A 23441-nucleotide genomic window follows, 5' to 3' on the forward strand; every position below is an offset into this window, starting at 1 on the left:
GATAATCGATGACGCTTGGCCGTTCCTGTCTACCACCGCGCACCGTCCACGGAAATGATAACACATGAGTCCTTCACATGCACTCACGCAGCAAATAGGCAACACGAGCATTCCAGGTTTGATACCGGTACGCCACTGAACTACCTTCTAACTCGATTGCAGTAGCCATATTGTTTGACAACTAAAAGTATCTCCAGAACGAAGGTAATGGAGTGACAATGACTCTGATGGGAGAGTGCTGTCAACAGGACCAGCAACTGAATATTAATGCATCGATTATGCAGCACCTGGTAAACTTGATTCAAATCGTTTCTACGCGTACCTCGAATGCCTGTTTAATCGGTAGGTATTACTAGACAGGATGGAATAGTGTTTTTGCTGGCATCAACGTTTTGCTTTAGGCCGTTCCAGCCCGTTGGCGAGGACAATAGCTGCTTAGACCTACTGTGATTGTCAGGTGTGCGGCCTTTACACTAGAACTGCACTGGGTATTTGTTGCTGTTTTTTCGAATGTCCGGAGTCCACCTCTGCGCGCCACCGTCCATCAACCAAACGAAGTGGATCGATAGGTAGAGCAGCTGCGGTCACCATAAGTGCCGCATGTACTGAATGAGCCGAAGACAAACAATAGACGCGCATACACACATACATGCAGACACACGCACTCGCACACACACACACACACGCTCACCCACTGGATTTCTCTATATAGAGAACGTGACACGCAGACACACAAATAGGGAAGAAACAACCACTCGAAGATGTCAACGAACAACACTGCTGACAGCTTTTTTTATACAGAGCTTTAATGGGTCAGCTTCAAATCAGGCACACAGCTCGTGCCTTTGCTTGCTTTGTCGTCCCTGTTACTTTGTTGTATGAGATTATTGCATTTGACGTTCACGCTGCGTTCTTCGTTATGTTACTTATCGTATTCGACGATTGCGTAGTGATTCTCTTTGTGTGAATGTGCAAGCCTGAGGGGAAGGACCACACGACCGTACCTCTCCAGTCAACACAATGATTAAGTTGTCAGCTGCTTAACTTGTTTTGTCTAGGGCTCCCCAGTATCTCTCCGAATATTTTGCAAAAATTCTCAAGCACCAGACTCTTTCCCTATGTCATTTCTATGCGTGTATGTCTGTTTATTAGTGAGGTTCTATGCATGTTCCAGTTCTGCTTCTTGTTCAGGAGCCGCGTTCGTCGCTCCCTGTTGGTTGCTGCGACTCTCCTTATCGCCACTGTTGCTCTTTTTGCTACTGCTGCCGCTCAGGACCCTTTCGGCAGCGTCCGCTGCAGTTCTGCCTGGCTCTACGTTGTTTTTAATGATGCTGCTGCTACGATACGGCGATACGTTGACAGGTATACGTCGAAAGATACAGCGCCTGCGGCTGCAAAAATGATGCCGGTGATCTTCGTTGGATGCGACGGAAACCGAGCTCCGGGCGGTTTACGAGGGAGTACACTGAGGCAGCGGCTGGTGGCGCCATCGACGGACGCCACCAAATCTACGGCGTCGCCGCGAACAGCCGCCACTGCCGCCGCGGCTGTGTCATGGTCACCACTGCGATTATTTTTGATACTGATGCTGCTGATGCTACGAACGCTGCCTTGACTCCTCCATCTAGTCCAGAAACAGTGCATGCGTGTTGGCTATAGACACGCACGGGGCAAAGCGTTTGTTGGTCGCCCTATAATGAGCACTTGGCTGGGTCCGATCCTGGGTGCGTGTGGAAAGGCAAACTATCTGACTATTGAAGCCCATCTAGTCTGTTATTCTTTATGGCCACTATGTCTTCCACTATGTTTTTTGGAGGGGTGCTGTGTGTCAACGTCATAGTAATAGTGCTGATATTGATAATCTTTTTGATATAGCTATAGATGTGATATAGATAACTTTTTTGTTTACTGCTAATGATCTTTACCGAATCAGCAGCGCACTGATGGTAAGCGTTTTTTGTTCTTTGCTAGAAACTAACCCTACAGCCCAACCAGATTGCCCCGTTACCCTCCAAAAGCAAAGATTATGCAGGAGGCAGTTGGATCTAGGTTAGTAGGTGCTGATCAATGCACCCCGTGATAGCTTACTTGGTAACGTATTGACTGCTAATCTTAGAAAGGCATAACAGTACATGTATAGGGCGTAGTCGCACCTTGTTTTATGCTGGGAGCCAGCCGTCTAACAGTATAGTTAACAGCAGTGCCGAACATAAAACTCAAAGCATTTAGGTCAATGCACAACAGGCCCGTCGCTGACAAAGGTTCGAAATGCCGAATAAAGGTAGCGTACACAAAGGATGAAAGGTACCAGTTGCAGGTAGCGTCTAGTTCATAGAGCTGTAATTGCTACGCAAAGGACAAGTGGCTCCATTAGTTATGATAAAACCGAAGTGCTTCTGGTATGATAATGAGATGTTTTAATTAATTGATACATAAGAGCTAATACCGCTTATACAACTCATCGTGAAAATAAACAAGGTCAATACAGAAATATAACAGCGAAGATGATGTGCTTACCAGAAGTCCCGGTTCGAATAACCCTTGCATTCGTAATTCATTATTTGATTAAAGCATTATAAGAATTGGCTATCTTAAACGTTATCAGATGCAACAAATCGTCAAAACACTAGAGCGAGGTTTAATCATTCTATTTGGAACTATGTCTAGGATGTATTGCAAATAGATCACCTTGAAATTATTGTTAATGAAATTGGGGAAAGTAGCATTTGGTTCGTGAGCGCCCTTCTCAGAAAAACCTGTTTCGAACAGAACTTTCGAGTCCGTTGTGGGTACCTTTAAACAAATGTCAAATAGACGCGACATCACGTACGATATCATATATTAGGCAAGTTGTCGAGACTTTAGACCTAAATAAAGCTATCTTAGATACGTCTTATTCAGCACACGAACTGGTTGTCTTGCAGTAGGCATTTATGCCAATGAAGTGTGTACTCTTTTGCTGAAGCTTTGCATTGCGACTGAAGTTAAAAAAAAAAAATCAAAATAAAAACTGGCGCATCACCGGCCGGAGGAACACCGCTATCTTGTTGAAATGTCTACTAATTTAGAACAATCGAAGTAATTCTAAATAAAAAGTAATCGAAGTTCGATGAAGTCACAGTTATGCTTTGGATGAAGCCAGCTCCGTTTTTTTATCTAAAATAATTATTATTTTTTATCTACTCGGCTCAGGATTATTGCAAGCGAATGCCATAGCTCATAGCATGACTCTAAACTACACTTTGTCGTGTCTTTGAGGCTAGCTTTGATTACTTATCTCATATCACGATCTTTACTAATATGAAAGCAACGCTGAAACCGAACGCATGCCTCAAGAAGATTCTGCAAGCTATCTAAGTGTATTGGCATCTGTGCTACTCGTATGGAGGACCACCATTTACGTAGTAGTTTTAACAGCAAATATCATTATTCGAATTACATATCATCACAGTTTATTATTACCCCCACTGGATATAATTGTATCTATGATATACAGATTTTTAACGCCTATTTATTCTACAATACCGTAGCAGTTTCAAAGGGCACAAATCTCTGGAATACACTTGGGTGCTTCAAGGTGTGGCTGGTAAAGCCTGCATTTCCGGTTTATCATGCCTCAGTTGACCCACCTAAATTGATGCAGACTATCTTGTCGATACTTCGGTCAAAGACGTCATCTCCATCAGATCGAAAGGGCTAAGCACAGAGAGGTATATGGGCATGTTTAAAACAGGCAAAGTTTCTTGTCATAAATGTATTGTCATATTCTTTTGCGCTAAACAAAACACCTGAAAGTACTACTTGCGCAAGCTTACTTCTAAAATTCATATCGCAAAAAAGATACGAAATATAACAATAATAATAAATTATTTATAGCTTCATAAATTGCGGAAAAAATACGACAAGCTCGTAAAAGCAGGGAGCGGTTGCTATGCGCTGAGAGTCTTGTCGCGAACTTACTTGCGCGAAAGTACTAACGAGCGACGTTTGCCGACAAAACATTCCGGTTTGTCTAATTTGACTAGTATCTCTTTAGGGGTTTAGGAATAGTAGCTGGGTAGCGAGATCGGTGCCGCAATTATTTACTCATTACCAAGCTGAGAAAATTGATTTAACCAGTACAATGTAAAGGCTGTATTTCATTTTCGAGATCGAATACCGATATTAGATAAGCGTAGATCTCCAAAAAACAAAGACGATCCTTTATTGAGGACCATATAGGTGGACTTCCTATAGATAATTGGTACCGCCAGCCAAATCGTAATTAAAGAATAAGTTCTTCTAGGATAACTGTAAGTATGCCTATCCTAAAATGCTCTTGATCTTTATTACAAGGTCCATTATTTCCTTCTACCATACCCTTGTATATAGGATTTTAACCAGAAGTAATGTTACTTTTTTAAGAAATTCGATAGGAGTTCGGTGTCAACAAACTGCTTTTGGGCAGCTAAAGGATTTCGATGTTCAACACCGTAGAACATAGTAGTTATACTAAAAATTAAATTCAGTCAAATCTTAAAAATAAATACTTCAAGAAACTCATATGTTGGGTAATTTAATCCTTGAATCTCGTTATTTATTATTATTATTATTATTACTAAATCAGTTATTGGATTTTTAAACTTTTTTTTTTATTTAATACCATGGTATGCATATATCAGTAACTTTCATTATCAGAGCAGACATAAAGAGCAGCTAAACTTCACCTGCTCGCGCGCGGTTAATCCTATTCACGACATATAGGATTAAGATCCCTTAACCTATTAACGCAATTGGAGGTGGGTGGACTTCCATTGCTAAAGGGGGCCGATAACAAAAAAATCTCATGAACCTATCGTAGAATAGCAAAGCCAGTTCTGGCTTACGTTTACTATAGGTAAATATAATTTCAGACAAATTTATTTGGATGTGCTTCATCTTTCTCACAGTTTGCAGTAGTATTCACAAAGCTTTTGCCTGTCATTATTGCGACGAGCATAGCACAACGGTTATATACTTGCAAAAACTTAGCGTGTATTATTGTTACTGACTGTAGTAATATGAGGTATATATCGTTAGGGTCAAGAAGGCAATTGGGATATAACGGCCCCAGCCGTTATAATTTCAGTCTCCAAAAAACGGTCTAGTCTTTCACAAGTTAGTGACCTCGATGGAGTGCGCGCTCGACCACCTTTGTGTAACTGACCTAACCATGACACTGGCCAGCTCATATTCGAGGACTTATTTTCATTTTTTTTATCATTTTTTTTTTTTAATTTTAGTTACTGGTTAAATTACGGTAAAAGATAAGTCGGCTAGAGGTCTAATCGTCGCAAGAAGCAGGTCTTCGAGGCAACCGTTAGTGCTGGTAGCGGCATCAGGTCGTGTTTCATGTGGTCGCCAGCAACGAAGCCGGAATTAGGAGGAGGGCTTGGACGGAAGAGGGCGTCACTGACAAGGGTGACGCGACGCACGCCGTACCTTTCGAAGGTTACCATCCGAAGTCATCAGATCTAAGCTCCACAAAGCGAAGACGTCGGCTACGTAGAACGTTGACGGGCAAGAATGCAAGAGTGCTCGCACCGTTGTAGAATTACGGCGATGGCGTGCAGCAGGTGGTCAGTTGGTAGCCGTTGCAAGACGCGATAATATTGGCCCTTGCGAGGGACGGAGCCGCACGGAAGACACGCAAAAATCTTCGTTTTTAGCATTTCTCGGTTATAAGTAGAAATTGACTAAGAATTCATAAATTTAAAATACTATAGAACTAAAATGGAGTACGAAAATCGTTCCCTGAGCTCATTCAAATCTCTAATTAGATTCTCTGGCTGTTACAACAGCCATCTCCCTATAGCGTACACACTGTTAGTAACATGTATAGATAAGCCGCAAATAAATCGTGTCGTTCATTTTGTTTCATACCTGACGCTGATAATACCGAACGCTGTCAAATAAAATGCGTGCGGAGTAAAACGCGCCTGACTGCAGTATATAATTATGCAAATATAGTAGTATTTGTTTTATTTAGACATATACGTAGGCAGTTTAACTACCTGCCACCTAAAAAAGCCGCAGACCCCCTGGTAATTAAAGATAAACTAAGAGATAAATTTGAATGCACAAAAATTAAGGCCTGTAAATTTTAATAAATTGTAATTGTATTATCCGAGACTAAATAATAAGGCAATAAATACATGAATCTGAAGGCTTCAAAAATACCTTATAATCCACAATAAATATACCAGAATGTGATCACCGAGTGATAAGCGAGGTCGTCATTTATTATAAGTGATCAACATTAACCAGAACAATGATATGAGATTTAACCAATAAGAAAGATATTTTTAATCTTTTTCTTGGTTCAGTAAACGAAATTATATTTTTCTCCTGTTTACCAAGCATGTTCTACCTACCCTTAGAAATTCACGCAGCTTGACATGAGCCTTCAGAAAATAGTTCTGTTGTAATGATAAATATATTTTTCTAACCTAAAATAATTGTTACCTAGTATCTCCACCTAAATATGCGATATCAATTACATAACGTTCACCTTGTTAGGACACAAATCTATTTATAGACAGTATTAATAAAGGAAATCCATGGATGCATACTATACTCTCAACTGTCGCTGACCCATTACCAGTAAGATCCTTTCGTGAAGGCTCAAAACCTTTCGGTACCCGGACTAACATGACAGTGTGCTGTCTTTGGAGCAGAGCTTGAGAGATACCCTGTCTGGTACTCATACCGTACAAACACTTTGAAAATATATGCTGTGATACAATATTGTGTAATATCATGAGGCGAGAGACACTCCACAATCAAACAAAATACAAAGTTATAATTTAGTCCACAGCTTTCTTCATAGATGAATATAGCAATAATGCAGCTACGGATAGATCTCTGATAACGATTTGACCTCGTTGTACACACTCGTTGGGATTGCGTCACTTCGGTCATACATACAATACTTGTAACGCCAATTGGGATATCATATCTAAAACAAAAAAAAATTATATATATATATATATATATATATATATATATATATAATTCACTTTGGTATTAGATTACTTACAAATAGCGCAAAATGTCACATAGCCTGTTTCGCCACCTGGCTATGTTCATAAGCAAGCCATTAATTTTGTGCCTATATAGTCGTATCCGATAGCATTCGCAATCCTGTCATTCATCAAGCGGTAGCTTTCAGTTACGAATTGAGGCATAAACAAATATATACACAATAATAAATCGGATTTGAAGTGTTTACATTTTTCCGATGTTTGTCAACGCCGCTTTGGTTAGAATCGCATCTGTACGCAAGAGTTCCTTTTAATAGATGATAATGTCCTGTATAGTCGTCGACGCAGCTAGATTGTGTACATTGTCGAATCAGTCGGAACTTTGTTTACGTTGGAATGACTTTACTTTTCCAAAAGCAGGTTTTTCTACGTTTCCTTTAGGAATCGCTGTTTTCCTACATTTCCTGGACGGGTGTTTAACAGTGCATCGTGTCCATGTCGAGTATTTCCGGCCGGTCGATTCGATTAAATTCTAACCGATGCACTGTCTCGGTATACAAGAATGCCACGAGTGTCCATCGTGACTCGGTGAACCGAGACGCCACCTAACTGGTTCTGTCGTTTGGCCGTTAGCTCATGCATGATCGCTAAATGAGCGTCAGGACTCGCCGTGATGGCAACAAGAAATCCACCCCCACCAGCTCCAAGCAGTGAATAGCCTAGGCAGAGAGGTTCGATTGCTCGAATTACCTGACCAACCTGTAATAGAAATAATATAGTGTTACAACGCTAGCAAAACAGATATGGCTCTTTTCTGATATGCGAATAGAACACCGTAGTGGTCTGTTCTCGAAAAGACTCGCCCATAATATTTACGTAGGACATAGCAGAACTGGGTATGGATAAAGTGGAAATTAGAGAAGACTCATTGAGAGACCAAACAAGTCTAATACTTGTGCGTAAACAAACGCAGATATAGTTACTTTGAATTAAAAAATTTTCTAATGGGGAGAACTAGTGCATATTTTTCTACTGGGTAAGCACCCATCCGTTACTTGGTCTATAGCTTCTAACATTAGTCTCGTAAATGTACCTCGGGCGGTTCGCTTCCCTCAGCCAGCTTCTTCTTTAGCTGCCAGTAGTCACTTAAAAGGCGAGCCATAGTGCCAAGATCCCTCATCTTTACAGCCCCCTGCATCTGCATCGAGCCCGTGTGCAAACGTCGAAATGCATCGTGCATTGTTGGACAATTCGAATGCCACCGAGAGAGCACGACGTCCAAGATATTGCGCGCCAATCGAACCTATCCGCAGAGAGGACATATGTGACAACGTACATGAACTCAACATGCGAATATCTGGTGAAGATGAGATAAACCCCACACGTAGTTTCAGTTCTATCCAACCAGACTACGCGAATTCCGGCAGAGCTCACCTACTAGGATCCCATACTTGAATATTGTGTAAGATCGAAAAACCTTAGCCTAAGAACAGCTAAAGAACGATTAAGCTTTAAAATTACTAGCTGGTTAATAAGCGGAATGCTGTAACAACATTCTAAAATTTAAGAATCGGTTCTTAAATATAAGCATACTTATAGTACCTTGCCAGTATAGATGAGCACGAAGTGACGCTCGATGAGCTCCTGAAAGGTTTCCTCGATAGGCAAAGGCTCCCATCGGATCCGAAAAGGCAGGCCGGGCTTCGTGAAGCCTCTCTTAAGTCCGCCAATTAGTCCTCCAACCTGGTCTTGCCAACCGCCGCCAGTTGTTAGAAGCTGTTCCACTGCCAGCACGACCTTTGACACGAAAAACTTGCAGTTTGCAAATCAATCGAATCGATAATTAACCGCCGAAACAGGTTGGTCGATACATTTCTTGTAGGAAATGTATCAACCATATTATCCTGTACATAATGCTTTTGTGTGGTTTACCAGAATATACAAATAAACGGTTCAGTTCTAGTTATGTAACAAAGTCATGCCAATTACCTAGTAAAACTTACATCGACATTTTTCGAATTGACTATCGTATAATATCTCTACATAAAATGAAACGTGTCGATTGTTACAGGGCTGAAACCAAAAAATGTCAGACAAAAAAATCAGACCAAAAGACAAAAAATGCGCTAAAACTGCGCACGACAATGATGCTCAGTTCACACTGGAATACGCACATGTAGTAGGCAACTCCGATCGTAAAGACGCCCAGTAGCCGTCCACACAACGGCACAAATGGCGCTCGCTAAAATACTACTGGTTCCTGCCGAACGAAAAAGAACAAAATCGAAGCCGTGCTAAGGAAGTTAGGAGAGTATTTGCGAACTCAAATTCGGACCTAACCTCAAAAGGTAATGCGAATCATGTTAAAGATTAGAAAAACAACAGAAGATATTAAAATTGTTTTTGAATCTCACCAAGCGGCACAGACAAAATGATTAAAAATCGGCGGCTCCTACATTTTGCCGCTCATCTTTCTTCTAGACGCATATACATTGTCCCTTGTTCACATTAAAAGCTACTTTAGCCGATAGTTTATGAAATCAAATATTAGAAAGAGTAAACCGGCGTTTCTCGTTACCGTCATACATCTCTTTCAATTGCTTTTTTCAAACAACCGTGTTACACGGGCTACCTTAGATTCTCACCAAGTCCACTACCGTGTGGAAGATGCGATGCAGAGACGATATCTAGCCCTCCTCCAAATTCTTCCTTAAGCTGTTCCGATAAATCTCGATTAGACTTGAGTATTCCGCACGCTATAACACAAGCCTGAAAGATGTGCCAAAAGACGGAAAACAAGTCCGGTAGATTACGTTTCATACGGCGCCATCACATGTAACCGTAATGCACGAGCATTGCTAATCGCTATAGATTATGAACTAAACTCGTTAAACCCTTAAGAACTATGTTGGTTGCTCGCACCTTCAAGAGCGCTCCTTGACCGAGGGGATTGAGAAAATCCATAAGTTGTTGCATATTTTCGACTAAGATGATTTTTTCGGATAAGTTTCTTTCTAGTAACGTCAACCGGATCGTTGAATGTTGCGAAGTTAGGCGAGCTTTCGCGGAAATCGGATGGGTGCCGTCCACTAGAATTGCCATGTTTACCTTAAAACAAAAGTTCCTTTATAGATTTAGCTTTATCATCGAACACGCTAAGATCAAGTGATCAGAAGAAAGATACCAGTAGTATTTTATAGCCATAAGACCGTATTAAATAATTTACGACATCAAGCGTAACAAGGAGCGTACTGAACCTGCCGTCTAAAGGAACCAGGACTAAAATAAATCAGCAGTAAGTTCGATTTTTGTACAGAAAACATCTATACCACAGAGCCTCCCATTTCGTAACACACGGGGGGCGTGTCCGTCCAGCCACCGTAGAGATCGATTCGCGCCGGACAATAAGCTTCCACCCAAACGTTGTCCAATTTCGGGACAAAATCTGCATTGCGTCAACGACAGGAGCAATATCATTAGGAACAAAGAAAAGGAATTGGGCATATTTACGGTGACAAGTACCAAACCTATATGTATATGAATATATATATAAAAGTATATTAAGTGTTGTACATGAAACGGTAATAAACATGTGCAGCATATTAATTACCATATATTAGATAAGCTAAACAACGTTTCACCTGTTGGTGCATGTCTGAAGAGCTAAACTTGGTAAGCAATGTTTGTTGTTGCCGTATTCTTACCATGGTCTTTGATGATTTGTAGTGTGTCTAGCGTTTTAACGACATTTTTTCTTATCGACTCCTTAATGCTAGGGTCAAGTTTTCCCGATAACGACTCCTTCTGCGTAAAAGGTAGATCCGCTAAAAGAGTGCTTGCGCTCACAAAGCCATTGCCCGAGTCTATAGTTTTCATCTAAGATACGAAACCGTAATACAAACAATCGCCCACAAAGAATCGAAGATTGCAGAAGTAACAACAAAACGTACAGACCACAAATTTTATGAAAATAAAATTTTTCGCAAATTTATATTTGTCCATTGATTATGATTAAAAGCATTGAAGCTTACCCGAGCCTTGTTAAGTTCAAGGACCACTGTTGATACCATAAGCTACTTCGAATAAAACCGGACATCGGACACACATGGACTCCACTTCAGTAGTGCTTGAATACAGTTACGGCTGAACAATTTTCGTTGTACGTACGAAAAGTGATAAATACCAGCCCGTAACGGTGGTCATATGATAGGATGTACTATATGTGTTAATATTATCATACTGCTCACCTGTTGTAAAGTCTGTTGTTCGCGACAGTGGCTGCTTATGTTACTGCTGCCGTCGCCACTGCCGTTATGATTGAGCGCGGTGCAATGTACGTTGTTGTTCTCGCTATTATTGTTATTGCTATCGTTATTGTTTTCACGAATGTTGTCGATGGCGCCGGCGTCAACGATGGACTCAGCATTGGCGTCGGTTTTAGGTTCAAGAAGGATGTCGGCTTTCGGTTCGGAGGTGACGTCGTTTTCACGTCCAAGCGTAACTTCAATTTTGGGTTCAACGTCGTCGATTTTTTGTTCAGTGTTGGTGTAGACCTTCGGCGTAACTGTGGTGTCGTCACCCTTAACCCCGATTACGCCCTGTGCCGGCGACAGCGGGAAAAGTTGAGTCTCTCTGTGGTGTTCATCCACTTCTCCAATGTTGAACTTTCCAACCAAATCACTTCCGCATTCCGCTTCATTGGTCTCGTCGATCATCGCACATGCGACCCACTGCAATCAAATGAATTGCACAGATGTGAAAGTAGAGAAAACTCTGGATAATAGATATATTTCTGTAGCATCTTGTCAAGCGGTTATCAAGATTATAATCATGTCTGTAGATTCTTAAAAGTACAAAGCTTACATCAAATGATGAATGACTCAATTGAAAATGCAATGCTTACTACGCGCCCTGTGTTCGCTAGTTATGTTACAGAATTCATTGGAAGTGTCTACTTTCTAGTGGTAGCTCTTTAGTTACTCTCTGCGAATAAAAACAACATTTGTAAAGTTTGCAAAGCGCCTCTAAAAAAAAGTGCCTCCTATAATACTCGTACTACTTGCCCGCTTTATATGTGTGTAATAACTGAATCTCTACGTTGATACAGCGGCGGGTCGCACAATGGGCGCAAACAAAATAAATTTGTTTGCAAAAAGCTCGAAGCTGACATAATGACTAGTGTTACTATTTAATACTAAGTAATAGAGCTTCATCGTTTTTAAAACATTAACGTGCCGATAATGTTTACAGACACTACATCCTGCCTCTAGATATTTGCCTTCACAGCAGCCTACGACCTTAAGCAGCCTTTTCTAACTGCAGTAAAATCTATGAAATATAGGTCCTCTTTTTCAACCAAAAGACCACAGCCAATCTTGTTCCTATGCTATTGTTATATACAGCGTATACAGACGCCGCTATTCTATTCGCTCACCTTATCGGAGGCCTACCGGAAAAAGCAACAGTCAGCAAAGCGACAATAGAGGAAGGAGAGAGCAAGACAGTCGAAAAGACAAATGGTAGTCGAATAGCACCTTATAGCTTCCGTTGTAGCCGTATTCGGAAAAAGTCAAAATTGTTGCACTTCTAACCATATGCTAACCCAGCGACAAAATGATCATATATTTTTTTACAAATATAGATATTTTACCCTAAGTAGAATAACGCTAAAGAACTTCTGCCCTCAACGATCTGTCTGGAAGCCCCTTAAGACCCAAAACAAAAGACCAGACTCAATTTCTCCGGCAAAGCATAGTTGTTTGCTTCATTGTGAATGGGATTATATGTGTGTGGGTCTATAGATACCTTCCATGCGCTCAGGCTATTAAGCACCGCTAGGATCTATGTAATGAATTATTTTCCTAGACACATGCAAAGGTTTAGAAATCATAGGAAAATGAATCTTCCATAGTGTGGCTACAAAGCATTTGAAGCTATATAAAATGTCACTCTTCATTCATTCGAATGGTGTAGTTTTTATCTGCGTAAGCAAGGCTGCACAGTAGATTGTTTATCATTTTTCCTCATCCTCAAGGCACCGTACTGATATTTTTGTTATGCTATTTTCTATGTATGACCTGTCTTGACTTACTTGATCGTGACAATTAATAACGCAGAGGTTTACAAGTGAGTTTAGCTTGATTTATTTCCTCGCACCAATTAATTACAGTCCTGATATTGTCTAGTCTTTGCACGCTGCATAGGCAATCCGTTAAGATTCTACGCAACACGTACGTAAATGTTATATTCCTAAATTCAATAACAGTTTTCCTTCGTCAGCTCATACCATCGTACAAAATCGTACATGAAGGTATACGTTGTATTCTTCTGGAGTTTGATTTGTTTAACTCAGCCAGTCAGTCAGTCGATATCCAAATGGCTATGAAATCTTTGCTTTTTTATTTAAAGCGAAATACACATGATAGTATTGTACTTATATTGATTATACATAGCATTACATGGATCGTATAAACCGTGGGCGGTACGTCTGGTAAATGGTTATATATTTACAATATAGTCCTGTAGTGGAAATATGGTAACTACCGTTTATTGTGTCCGCCTTTTTAGAATTGGCCACTAGCTGTAGAATACTTTGTCAAACAAAAGTTCGTGCAAGACGTGGCATATTAAAAAATATCATTCTATCTCGGCAAGAAGTAACTAGAAAGCAAAATACATAAAACTAGTTTTAAACTAATCTAGAAACAAACTAGCACTCAAGATATACACGCTAGACACATGTGTATTTGCGTAAATGATCGACAATAATGCGACCTATTCGTTCGTTAAGAACACGAGTTCTTCTATTGTTGCTTTTCGATGTATGCGAGACATTCTGCCAACACTTCAACAGTAAAATCCGCATCTTGTTTCGTGACGCACATTGGGGGCTTAATACGAATGACGTTGCCATTGTTTCCACCGCGACCAATTAGTAAACCCATTTCCTTGCTTCGATCCATAATCTTCAACATTTTATCTGCTTCCAACGGCTGTTTGGTTTCACGATTCGTCACTAACTCAACTCCAATCATCAATCCTTTGCCGCGCACATCTCCAACTGTTTGACAATGAGCCTTTAATTTGTTGAGTTCTAACAGTAAATAAGTCCCCACGTTCGTACAATTGACCTGCAGTTTTTCTTCGTCGATAACGTCAAGGACCGCACAGCCGACGGCAGATGCTAATGGGTTTCCGGCAAATGTATTAAAGTAGTTTGCCTCCGTTAGCGCAGCTGCGACGGCAGGTCTGGTAACGACAGCGGCTAATGGAAATCCATTTCCAATGCCTTTGGCCATCGTAACGATGTCAGGAATAACATCGTGTGTTTCGAAACCCCAGTAGTGGCTTCCCAGCCTGCCAAACCCAGTTTGGACTTCATCAGCAACACACAGTCCGCCTTTGGCACGGACCATCTCATAGACCTGCTTCAAATATCCCTTTGGAAACTGGACCGTTCCACCAACGCCTTGAATGCTTTCGGCAAAAAATCCTGCGACTTTCTTAGGAGTTGAGTGTTCAAGCAGGTTTTTTACTTGGCTGGCATACAAATCAGCGGCATGACACGAATTCAAGGGACAGGTACATTGTCGATCAGTTTGTACCGGTCCGTCCCGGCAGGCTCGACCACCCCACACTCCCCGATACGGGTCCGCGTTCATGCTGTGATGCACACCAAAATTACCTGGTTGAGGTCTCTTGTAGCTCGACACCGCGCAAAGATTAGAGCAGTATGGGCTCATGCCATGATAGGCGTTCCTCAGAGAGATGACATCCCATGCGCCGGTGTGAGCTCTCATCAACACCATCGCCAGATCGTTGGCTTCCGAACCACTGTTTACAAAGTAGCATACTTTCAGATCACCTGGTAGTTTTGATGTCAGTCTCTCTGCAAATTCATGAACAGGCCTAGTAAGGTATATGTTCGACGTGTGCCATAGCGTACGCAGTTGTTTTTCCGCTGCTGCTGTCACCTTCGGATGACAGTGGCCTACAGAGACGGTGACAATTCCGGCGAACATGTCCAAATATCGATGACCTTCCTCGTCCCACAGCCACTGCATGTGGCCCTGAGTAGCGTATAATGGACGACTGTAGAACAGGTTCAATGTGAGCGAAGGGTTGAGGTACTTCCTTCGCTGCGCCAATATCTCGCTAGCTCTCGGCCCGTGGTAAGTTTCTGGCTTGAAGTTACATGGTGGCATTGTTGCCAACCGACGCATGGATAATGAAAAACGCCACATTTTGTACACTTTCAGTCTATCACTTGTCTCTTATCCGACCGATTGTAAAATCAAAATATCTGTCCGTGTCAATCTTGATTTTCTTATTTAAGGCTTAGCGGGTACATCTATAGAATCCATTACTGATGGCTCACAAAATTGCACTAAGTATTGAAAACGGACGTTCTAATGAAGGATGTTTTCACTGCTCATACGCTTACATCTGCTCGCTGACGTTATGTTACAACGCCGCCGTCGTCGTTTAAAACATTGTCTCTCCTAAACTGGCGGTTGACAATATAAGAAGACATCGTTCGAACGTCGCATGTGAAAAAGAGTCGACTTGTGTTGGCTTAATATTGGCATGGGGGTTTAATGTTGTAAAAACATTGGCTCCTTGACAATGCTGAGCAGGCGCAAACCAGTAATTCCAGCACACAATTTAGAAACCGTCGATCATTCACATACACAGAGACAAAGTGAGGAAAAACTATGAGATAAGCTGCCAGCTATGAAACATCGACCAAAGACGAGCGTGATTGTCAATTGCCGTATTTTGTATTCGCGGACCGCGTCCGCCCCCTATATTGGGTTACCGACATAAATACGAGATTACATGTTCACTTACGAAGGACCTCAAGGATTTTCAATGGTCAACCGATAAATACGACATATGACAAAACAACCATAGATAGATAGAGTTTTGAAAGACTGATGGTTTAGGCTTCAATTTTCCCCCAACAGAAGTAGATACTAAAATATCATAGAGATTTCTTGCTTTTGCGGTAGTGCCAACGAAGCGGCACAACGGAGCTTTGGCCAGATGAAAAAAGCGAAAGAACTTCGCCAGGGAAATGTATTATTATTATATTAATTATTGCAGTAAATACAGTAAATTATATTCTAAGCCATCTAATTCTACTACATAAACTCTGAAATCCACTCAGCGTCACCTTCTGAAATTTCCCATAATAATTACAGAACACACTAAATTATGATTTGATCTAAAAACTTACAATTAAATGAAGGAGATTTTTTGTATCTGTTATGAAGTGCAACATCTATGTTGTGCCTATGAACACGTGAGCCGTATTGAGGTGGTACTTGCGTAACATGTTCTTAACAAGATTCTGGTAATAGCGACGTGGGTAACGTTTTCGCTTGGTAAATTTAAGATACATAGAAGCATAAAATTGAATCTGGGCATAGATATAGAACCCATTATTTTGGGCTAAGAGTAAGCCGTCTGAAGTACTGCAACGAACATACAAACACCCGAAAAGCTTGAGACTCCTTGAGAAAAATGACAAATTCAAAAGCGCCTCTGGTAATATGACAATTTGTTGTCTGTGATCGACACGATAATTTTTTCTTGTTGTTATTTCACTTTGTTTTTTTGTATAAGGTTTTGTATTTGACAAAATGACTGAGTCGAAAAAAGCGCAGCAAAGTTACAAAAGTTGTAATACAATACTAACAACTGTGCGTCGGACTAGCATATTCTTGGTATAATTTTCCGTCAGTTCAAAATCAAATGACGCGCTTCAGCCACGTTACACGCCGGCCAAAACTCACTTTCAGGGGGAAAAAAGCGTTTGTTTATCGGTAAATCCGGAATCATTATCTGTCGACGATGTATTGCTATTATTTTGTAGAAAATAATATCAATTTTCTACATCCTTTCCTTCTAGTAATTAAACCTTGTTGATAAATTTCTGGTTTTTTAATATATTTAATTATAAAATGTATGTCTCGAAAGGCTAAACCACGACGAGAGACAACCTAAATATATACGGGAATAAACATCGAAATAATTTATTGCCAAGTTATTGAAAGGTAAGAACCCTTATATTGAAATCAACGATAATATATTATGCAACTTGAATTAGCAGAGGATGCCAAATTTCTCTTCTTTTGGTACTCGATTAATAACCAATCTTCCATCATAGCTAATCGACGCAAAGATCCAGGGGTCGTGCGGTGCCCATTCTGTACAATAGATGGAGTCTTCATGATCATCAAACGCCTCCAAGAGGATATCGTTTGGCTTGCCCTTGCTAATGCTCTTTCTGCTTCGAATTTCTTCATTTTGCTCCTGATCCAGATCGGCCTCATCTGAGCAGACACTAACAACCCGTAGCAAGTACACCTTCGAGTCGGAACTGCCAGTCAGTACCAGCTGATCGTAGTACGGGTTAAACCGTACACTCCACACCCAGTGCGAATGGTTCCTCATGCTAACCACTGGTCGTTCGAGATTGCGAAGATCCCAAAACTTCACGGCGCAATCATCTCCAGCCGTGGCTAGAACATTGGGTCGATTCGGATTGAAGTCGAGACTACGTATCTGATTCGTGTGAGCGTTAGGAACCGTCCAGCATTCAACCATCGAGCGAACATCGACACCGCGAAGAGTGGAATCGCTGTTCAATGCCAACAGGTCGCCGGGTGGGTTGAAACCGAAGGCAAACGTCTTCAGCGTATTCTTCGCTTCGATTTTCGTGTACTGCGTCATTTTTTGCGAATCGACGTCGTAGAATACTGCTTGACAGTCAACCAGCGCAGCAAACGACTTCCCTCCAGCCGACATAATAGGTTGGAATTGAATCTGGCGAACCTCCGTGCCAACCTCTCCGGGCGGTTGAATCTCGTAGAGCAACTCGAGCTCGTCATTGTCCAGCCGGTGGATTGCGCCCCCCGTTGCGCAGCTGCCACCCCCAGCTGTTACCCGATTGAAACAGGTGGCAATTAGAAACGATTCAGGTTGCGCGGCGAGATGCCAGATCTCACCAAGCGGGTGTGGGTAGCTTTTCTTTTGCAGGGAATTAGGATTATCGTCATCGTAGGTTAGTCGATGAATATGATTATCACTACGAAGCGACTGGGTTCCAACGAGAAACGTGTTCTGTTCTTCTACATTACCAACTTCTTTGTACGGAACAAGAGTGCGAGCGTGCAACTCGATCCCTTGAATTAGAGCTGCCTCCGTCATCTTGAGTTTGATTACTAAATTGTGAAAAAAGTTTATCCTTCAAGTAAAACAATTTTTCTCGTTTCCCAATTTATTCGGCCCAAACAAAAGTCAGAAGCATACTTAGGTCGGAAAGTCCCCGAAATAACTATCCTAAAAAAATATTTTCTAGGTACATTGCTATCACTTAGAGAAATCGCCAGGCCCCATACGGACCCCGTCATCATTGACGTCACAAACTTTTACGGTACCGAACTTGATTAACGAGGCGGCCTGAGGTGGCAGTCATAGCGGCTTTAGAAACACACATACACAGATGCACAAACGCGAGTATCATAAAGAAATGACGGCATGTTAGCTGTTCTTTACACGGTTTCATACACCTAATAGTTTAAAACAATTTTCGGATAACATATTTCTTTATCTCTTTTGTGGGTTCATATGTATTCATTTTCATAGGTAATTGCAATCAGATATTTTGTGTAGAAAGACAGTGGAGCCGCGATCAGCACAGGGTCGACTAATATCGTTGAGTGCCTAGCCACTTTCCAAAGCTGCTGACGACATCAGCTGGAATCCACGAGTAAACACAAGTCGGACCTAAACAGTGAAAAAGATTGCCGAGCAGTGGGAGGCTTTTTGCAGATGCCCTATCCACCGCTTACTTTGCTGAGCCACACGGAGCAGACAGCTGCTGGGACCATAGATTTACCACTAGCGGTTAGCGGGCTCACACGTAACTTTCGTAGCAGTATAATTATATATTCTTGATATAGCGGTACCCGGAACTTCAGATCGTATCCGGTTGCCCAGGTAAATTGCGATACGGTATAGTATTTAGCTTGTTTTTTAAATCGCTCGCAACGCCAGCCTCCCTTAGAAGATGGCCGCCCACCGTAAAAGTAAAAGCTCGCTATACCAAATTAATGTACGACTCTACACGAATACTATTGATTGTGTCTCTGAGAAGTGTCCACGACAGCCAAAAGCCTTCACCGGGAGCTGCTATTGACGCTTATATCGATCGCACGAAGTTCGATACCCTAACAATCGATCGGGAGAGAGCAACGCAAAGGAAATCACAGACGTAGAATAGATAGTAAATGTGAAATCGATTAGGATTGTTGTGACATTAGTAACCGAAGTGAAAGATACCATTAGCTTAATAGCGAATATATGCACTCACATAGCAGTTGTACAACTGAACTTGATCCTCTTCGTTTCTTTGCTATCACAGAGGGGACAGAACGATCGCTGTCACATCTACAACACGCATATAACTCCCACCTGATGCGCTCGCTCAGGTTTGGGCCAAGTACACTTCTAATAAACAGGAATCGTACGGCTACCCTATGCCTGTCAATCGAGAGGCGCTCAGGCTTATTGGAGACAGAGAGCAAGGTGTTCATAAATAAACAACAATGCATCCATTCGCCGAGTGGAGGGAGTTTACCGCTATGATGTTTAATAACTAGATTAGGCAAGGTAGACGCAAAAGTTACATAAGGGTGTATGTTGATGGGGTTCTTTGGAATTGTTAATAGTTGTGTGTTAAATTTCAACGTTGCTTTTTTCTAATTGAGTTAGTAATAAATAAAGGTCGCGCTAAAAGCAGTAGGCCATTTGTTAGGCCCCTAAAATAACTAGCATTATTATATTAATTATGCTGCAACTTTTTAGATCAAGGATCGGACAAATGCATTTCACTTACGCAAATATAAAAACCTGTTTTTATCGTGCTTTTTTTAACACTTTTGTGGAGTTTTTCTGTTTTATTTTGGGTCAGTTGTCTCCCATTAGGCTAGGTTACTTTGTAATTAATTATTGCCACTAGTATTTTAATACATTATGTCGTTACGAATATGTTGCCTAAATTATATTACCCCGTTATTATCCCATCGCACCGGAAGCAGACGCTGCATTCCCCTACAGAATAATTTTTAAATGTATTGTGAAATTCTCTTCGTGTTCTGCGTCCGCTAATTATACTGTATATTGACCGCAGCTAGGTACAACCGATATTGGGTAGGAAAAGATCTTGCCTTCCTTATAATGTTTTCTTATTATAAGAACCATTTTTTGCAAAATAAATCCATACTTGAGAGCCTTATTTCAAATTTAACTTGTTAAAATACTTGGATAACGGCTATTTTATACAGAAACGTTAAAACTGAATAACAGCTAATGTTAGTTACGCACTGTAACATGCGATAATATTGGCTGCTTCCAAATACCCCTTTTTCTCGATGAAACCGTAAGACCTCAGTTATTTGAAAAATCTTTAATTAACAGCTTTTCTTCTAGACCTAATACAATAATAATTACTAGACCTAATATAATAATTATAATAGTTTTAGTTTTCAAAATACTAGTTTACAGTATTGTGCCATCAAAGCGTACTTGCTCTCAAGATTTCAACGTTTTAAGCAATCTAAACCTTTGATGAAGCTTACTTTTAGAAAGAGGTTTATATAGGAGTAAGCAAGGGTTATTTCCTTCGCAGAAAATCACTGAACAAAAGATATGAAATACATTGTGTTCTGAAATCTTACTACAGTAGGACGCCGTTTCATGCTGAGTTTTTGGGATCAACACTCAGACGGATACTAGTAATAGGCGATTAAATATGATGATTTTTTCTATCGTTAATGAGCCTTAGTCTGCAGAAGAAGCTACCGATTGAACTAGTTCCACGCGGCGAGAATTGTATCCCGGTTTCCTCAGATAACTCGTGTTTCTATTTGACCGCTAACACGTAATTACAAAATGGCGTCAGCATTTCATTAGAAACCACTCGCACGTATAAGTGCTCGAGTGCTCAAGCTCGATTTCATCTACTGGCAGTTACTCGCTTCTAAAGCTTTCAACAGGCTATGGCAGTACATGTTGACTATCTATACTACATTACAATAGCCGTATGGTTCACTCTACTCCATGAGCAATATTTGCGCTCTCTTTCCATGCAAGCTTTTTTCTCTCAGTCGACCTATCTAGTTATAGTATAATAATACTAACAGTATATTGTAGTTTACTATATGGCTACCTACGAACATGGAGTTGATCAGCTCAAATACTGATTAAGATTCTTCTAGTAGAGACTCGTTGGTGAAGATAGACTCCAGATTCTATTTTTGTTCACTAAGCGTCTGTCATGACGGTAATGAGCATAGTAGCGTATTTGCAACGTAGACGTTTATGGCGCCTCAGTATCTTTGTTGTTTGATGCTTTCGTTGTTGCTCTCATTGAGTTCGTGAACGTCACCGACTTTGATGGAAAACATCCACACGATATTGCTACAACTGATTTAACAAAGTGTTTATAACTTAAAATAATGGCAAATACTTACTTGAAGAAGCTTTTTTGTACGTTCGATAGCTTATTGGACATACAGTTTAAAATATACCTAATATTCGCTAAGACTATGCGCAGAAACGTAAATGACGATACAGGCTTGGCGTAGAGCAATAGTTTCAGAGGTCCTGGTAGTCGGAATCTCTGCCTACGGTCAAATATTTCAAGTGTATCAGTCGTTTACTTGTATTAACGTAATGACGAAACAATGGTGTGACCCATTTATAACGACTACGATAACTGAAATTTTTAGTGTTTGCCTGTGGGGATATTGTTTGCGATCGATCATTCTTCGCACGCAGTCGAATGCGTAAGACGTTTATTAGAAACTCTCTGCTGTTTGATCCGCAATAGAAACCAATTAGATAACGTTTCTTAATAACGATAGAGTGTATTTTATTTAGTTGAAAGTGAATATTTGTGGAATGTTTCTACTACGTGCAGTAGGTACCGCTAAGAACTGCTATCAACTTGGCTAAATTCTTAGACAGGGACCAGATGCTTGTCAAAAGCCGTCGTACATTCAAAGGCGGTTTATCTACCTCCAATGGCTGCATTAAGTAGCTGTGTCTGTATACGAATGATAGAATACCGCAGTGGTGCCTTGACAAACAAGCTGTAAAAATTCTCGCATACGATAGTTGGTATCAAGTTTATGTCATGATTTAATTACCGGTTTCTTGTTTTTTGTGTGTTCTAACGAGGTACAGACGTCAAGGCTAACACGTCTAAGTGAACGTAAGTGAATCGGGTACGAGCGACTAGCGATATGGCAGCAAATCACGAGCACAATAGACCCATCGAATGCCTGGTCAAAGAGAGCGGGCGGACTGAAAATCAGCGCCTATTGTAAGTTAGATAGGCTTCAATTTGGCTGGAAAGTTCAGAGTCATAGATGTCGAAGCCGGCTTTCAGCGTAAACTAGCTCAAATTGACAGATGCTATTGAAAATAAAATACAAGCTGGTCAATTAAATTCAAATATGAAATCAACTTAGGTTCGGGTCGGGTGATGATCTGTTGTTTGAACTCATTTATCGTCTGATTCGATCGAGTTGTCACTTTGCTATCAACTTGTAAAGGGTCCCTGTCTATGTTTACATGTAAAGATGAACGGCATTTTATACCGGGCATAAAAGTCTTGCTCGGAACTTTGCTATATTGTAAAGTTTCATTGTATATTGTAAAGTTTCATTTTACAACAATAGCTGATTAGGAAGCTGTACATTTGTTTACAGTTACCGCTTCATTTTCAACTGTTTTATCATCTCGGTCATACGTAAGTGATAATAATTTTTCCCATAGAGTTCCTTTGGAGACTGACATTGTTACTACTACATTTCAAACTTAATTTATATTCAAATAGCGGACGTTTTTGCATTTTCGTACGCGTAGTTCCACTTAGGAATTTATCGAAATTTCGTGTGTGAAACATAACTAGTTGATTGAAACTTAATGAGTTACATGTTGTTGCATCTATTGTTCCAAGGATTGAGGTTTTACGAAAGACTCGATCTGCCACCTACGCTATTGATCTGAGAACGTTCTTAATCAGTTCCTTTGTCACCGCTGAGTCTCAGTCAGGTAATACGACTGATCCTACAGTTTGATCCAAACAATGTCACTTATAGCAAAAAAAACTAGCAAAAGCTTGTATACTCCTTAGCACAACGACTGTGCAGTTGAGTCACTATTACCCGAGAATTCTCCTCTTTACTAGACATTTCTCTTTGTGAAGATAAAGCTATTATTCAGTTAAGTTATGCAAACAATTGCGAGCGGGTGAAGGATTTATTTGAGTTTATATTTAGTGAGTAAAAATATCAATAGAGAAAATTTACGGAAGCTAGTATGGGTCGCATTCGCGAAATTCGTTAAAAATCAGATATATATATA

At 40.7% G+C, this 23441-nt stretch overlaps 3 protein-coding genes and 1 long non-coding RNA gene across 8 annotated transcripts; 1 reads left to right on the forward strand and 3 right to left on the reverse strand.

The window, feature by feature from the left end:
* Positions 1–1730: 1730 nt before the first annotated feature.
* Positions 1731–6245, forward strand: LOC111249172 (uncharacterized). The gene is made up of 2 exons (XR_002672813.2): positions 1731–1946; positions 5262–6245. It is a non-coding gene; the product is annotated as an uncharacterized LOC111249172 (long non-coding RNA).
* Positions 6229–19604, reverse strand: LOC111249168 (L-fucose kinase-like). 5 transcript variants are annotated; one of them, XR_015327423.1, is made up of 11 exons: positions 19381–19604; positions 11249–11731; positions 10706–10877; positions 10331–10446; positions 9924–10109; positions 9647–9770; positions 9176–9261; positions 8604–8813; positions 8095–8304; positions 7250–7760; positions 6229–6976 (listed from the first exon to the last, which is right to left on the reverse strand). XR_015327423.1 is itself a non-coding variant. In XM_086988582.1 (10 exons), the coding sequence occupies exons 2-10, from the start codon at positions 11714–11716 to the stop codon at positions 7527–7529; spliced, it is 1806 nt and encodes a 601-aa protein (XP_086844708.1). In that variant the 5' UTR covers positions 11717–11731; positions 19381–19604; the 3' UTR covers positions 6229–7526. The 5 variants fall into 5 exon arrangements, 4 of the variants coding, with proteins under 4 accessions (XP_086844708.1, XP_022658411.1, XP_086844709.1 ...); XM_086988582.1 differs by having other exon boundaries at positions 6229–7760; XM_022802676.2 differs by having other exon boundaries at positions 6229–7760; positions 8604–8798; positions 19381–19603.
* On the reverse strand, positions 13121–17101 carry LOC111249169 (alanine--glyoxylate aminotransferase 2, mitochondrial). Its single transcript, XM_022802679.2, has one exon. The coding sequence runs from the start codon at positions 15242–15244 to the stop codon at positions 13805–13807; it is 1440 nt and encodes a 479-aa protein (XP_022658414.1). The 5' UTR covers positions 15245–17101; the 3' UTR covers positions 13121–13804.
* LOC111249170 (EARP and GARP complex-interacting protein 1) lies at positions 17109–18215 on the reverse strand. The gene has a single exon (XM_022802681.2). It carries the CDS (start codon positions 18213–18215, stop codon positions 17109–17111), a length of 1107 nt encoding a protein of 368 aa, XP_022658416.1.
* Positions 19605–23441: the final 3837 nt, after the last annotated feature.

The sequence above is a fragment of the Varroa destructor genome, unplaced genomic scaffold (genome assembly GCF_002443255.2).
Source record: "Varroa destructor unplaced genomic scaffold, Vdes_3.0 BEIS01000004.1, whole genome shotgun sequence".
Lineage (NCBI taxonomy): Eukaryota > Metazoa > Arthropoda > Arachnida > Mesostigmata > Varroidae > Varroa > Varroa destructor.

Coding starts and splice junctions, on each gene's coding strand:
- LOC111249168 (XM_086988582.1), bottom strand. CDS start 11,716: ATGATCGACGAGACCAATGAAGCGGAATGCGGAAGTGATTTGGTTGGA. Junction 9,771..9,923: donor GTCAAGGAGCGCTCTTGAAG/GTGCGAGCAACC, acceptor CACATCTTTCAG/GCTTGTGTTATAGCGTGCGG. Junction 7,761..8,094: donor AGGGAAGCGAACCGCCCGAG/GTACATTTACGA, acceptor TTTCTATTACAG/GTTGGTCAGGTAATTCGAGC.
- LOC111249169 (XM_022802679.2), bottom strand. CDS start 15,244: ATGTGGCGTTTTTCATTATCCATGCGTCGGTTGGCAACAATGCCACCA.
- LOC111249170 (XM_022802681.2), bottom strand. CDS start 18,215: ATGACGGAGGCAGCTCTAATTCAAGGGATCGAGTTGCACGCTCGCACT.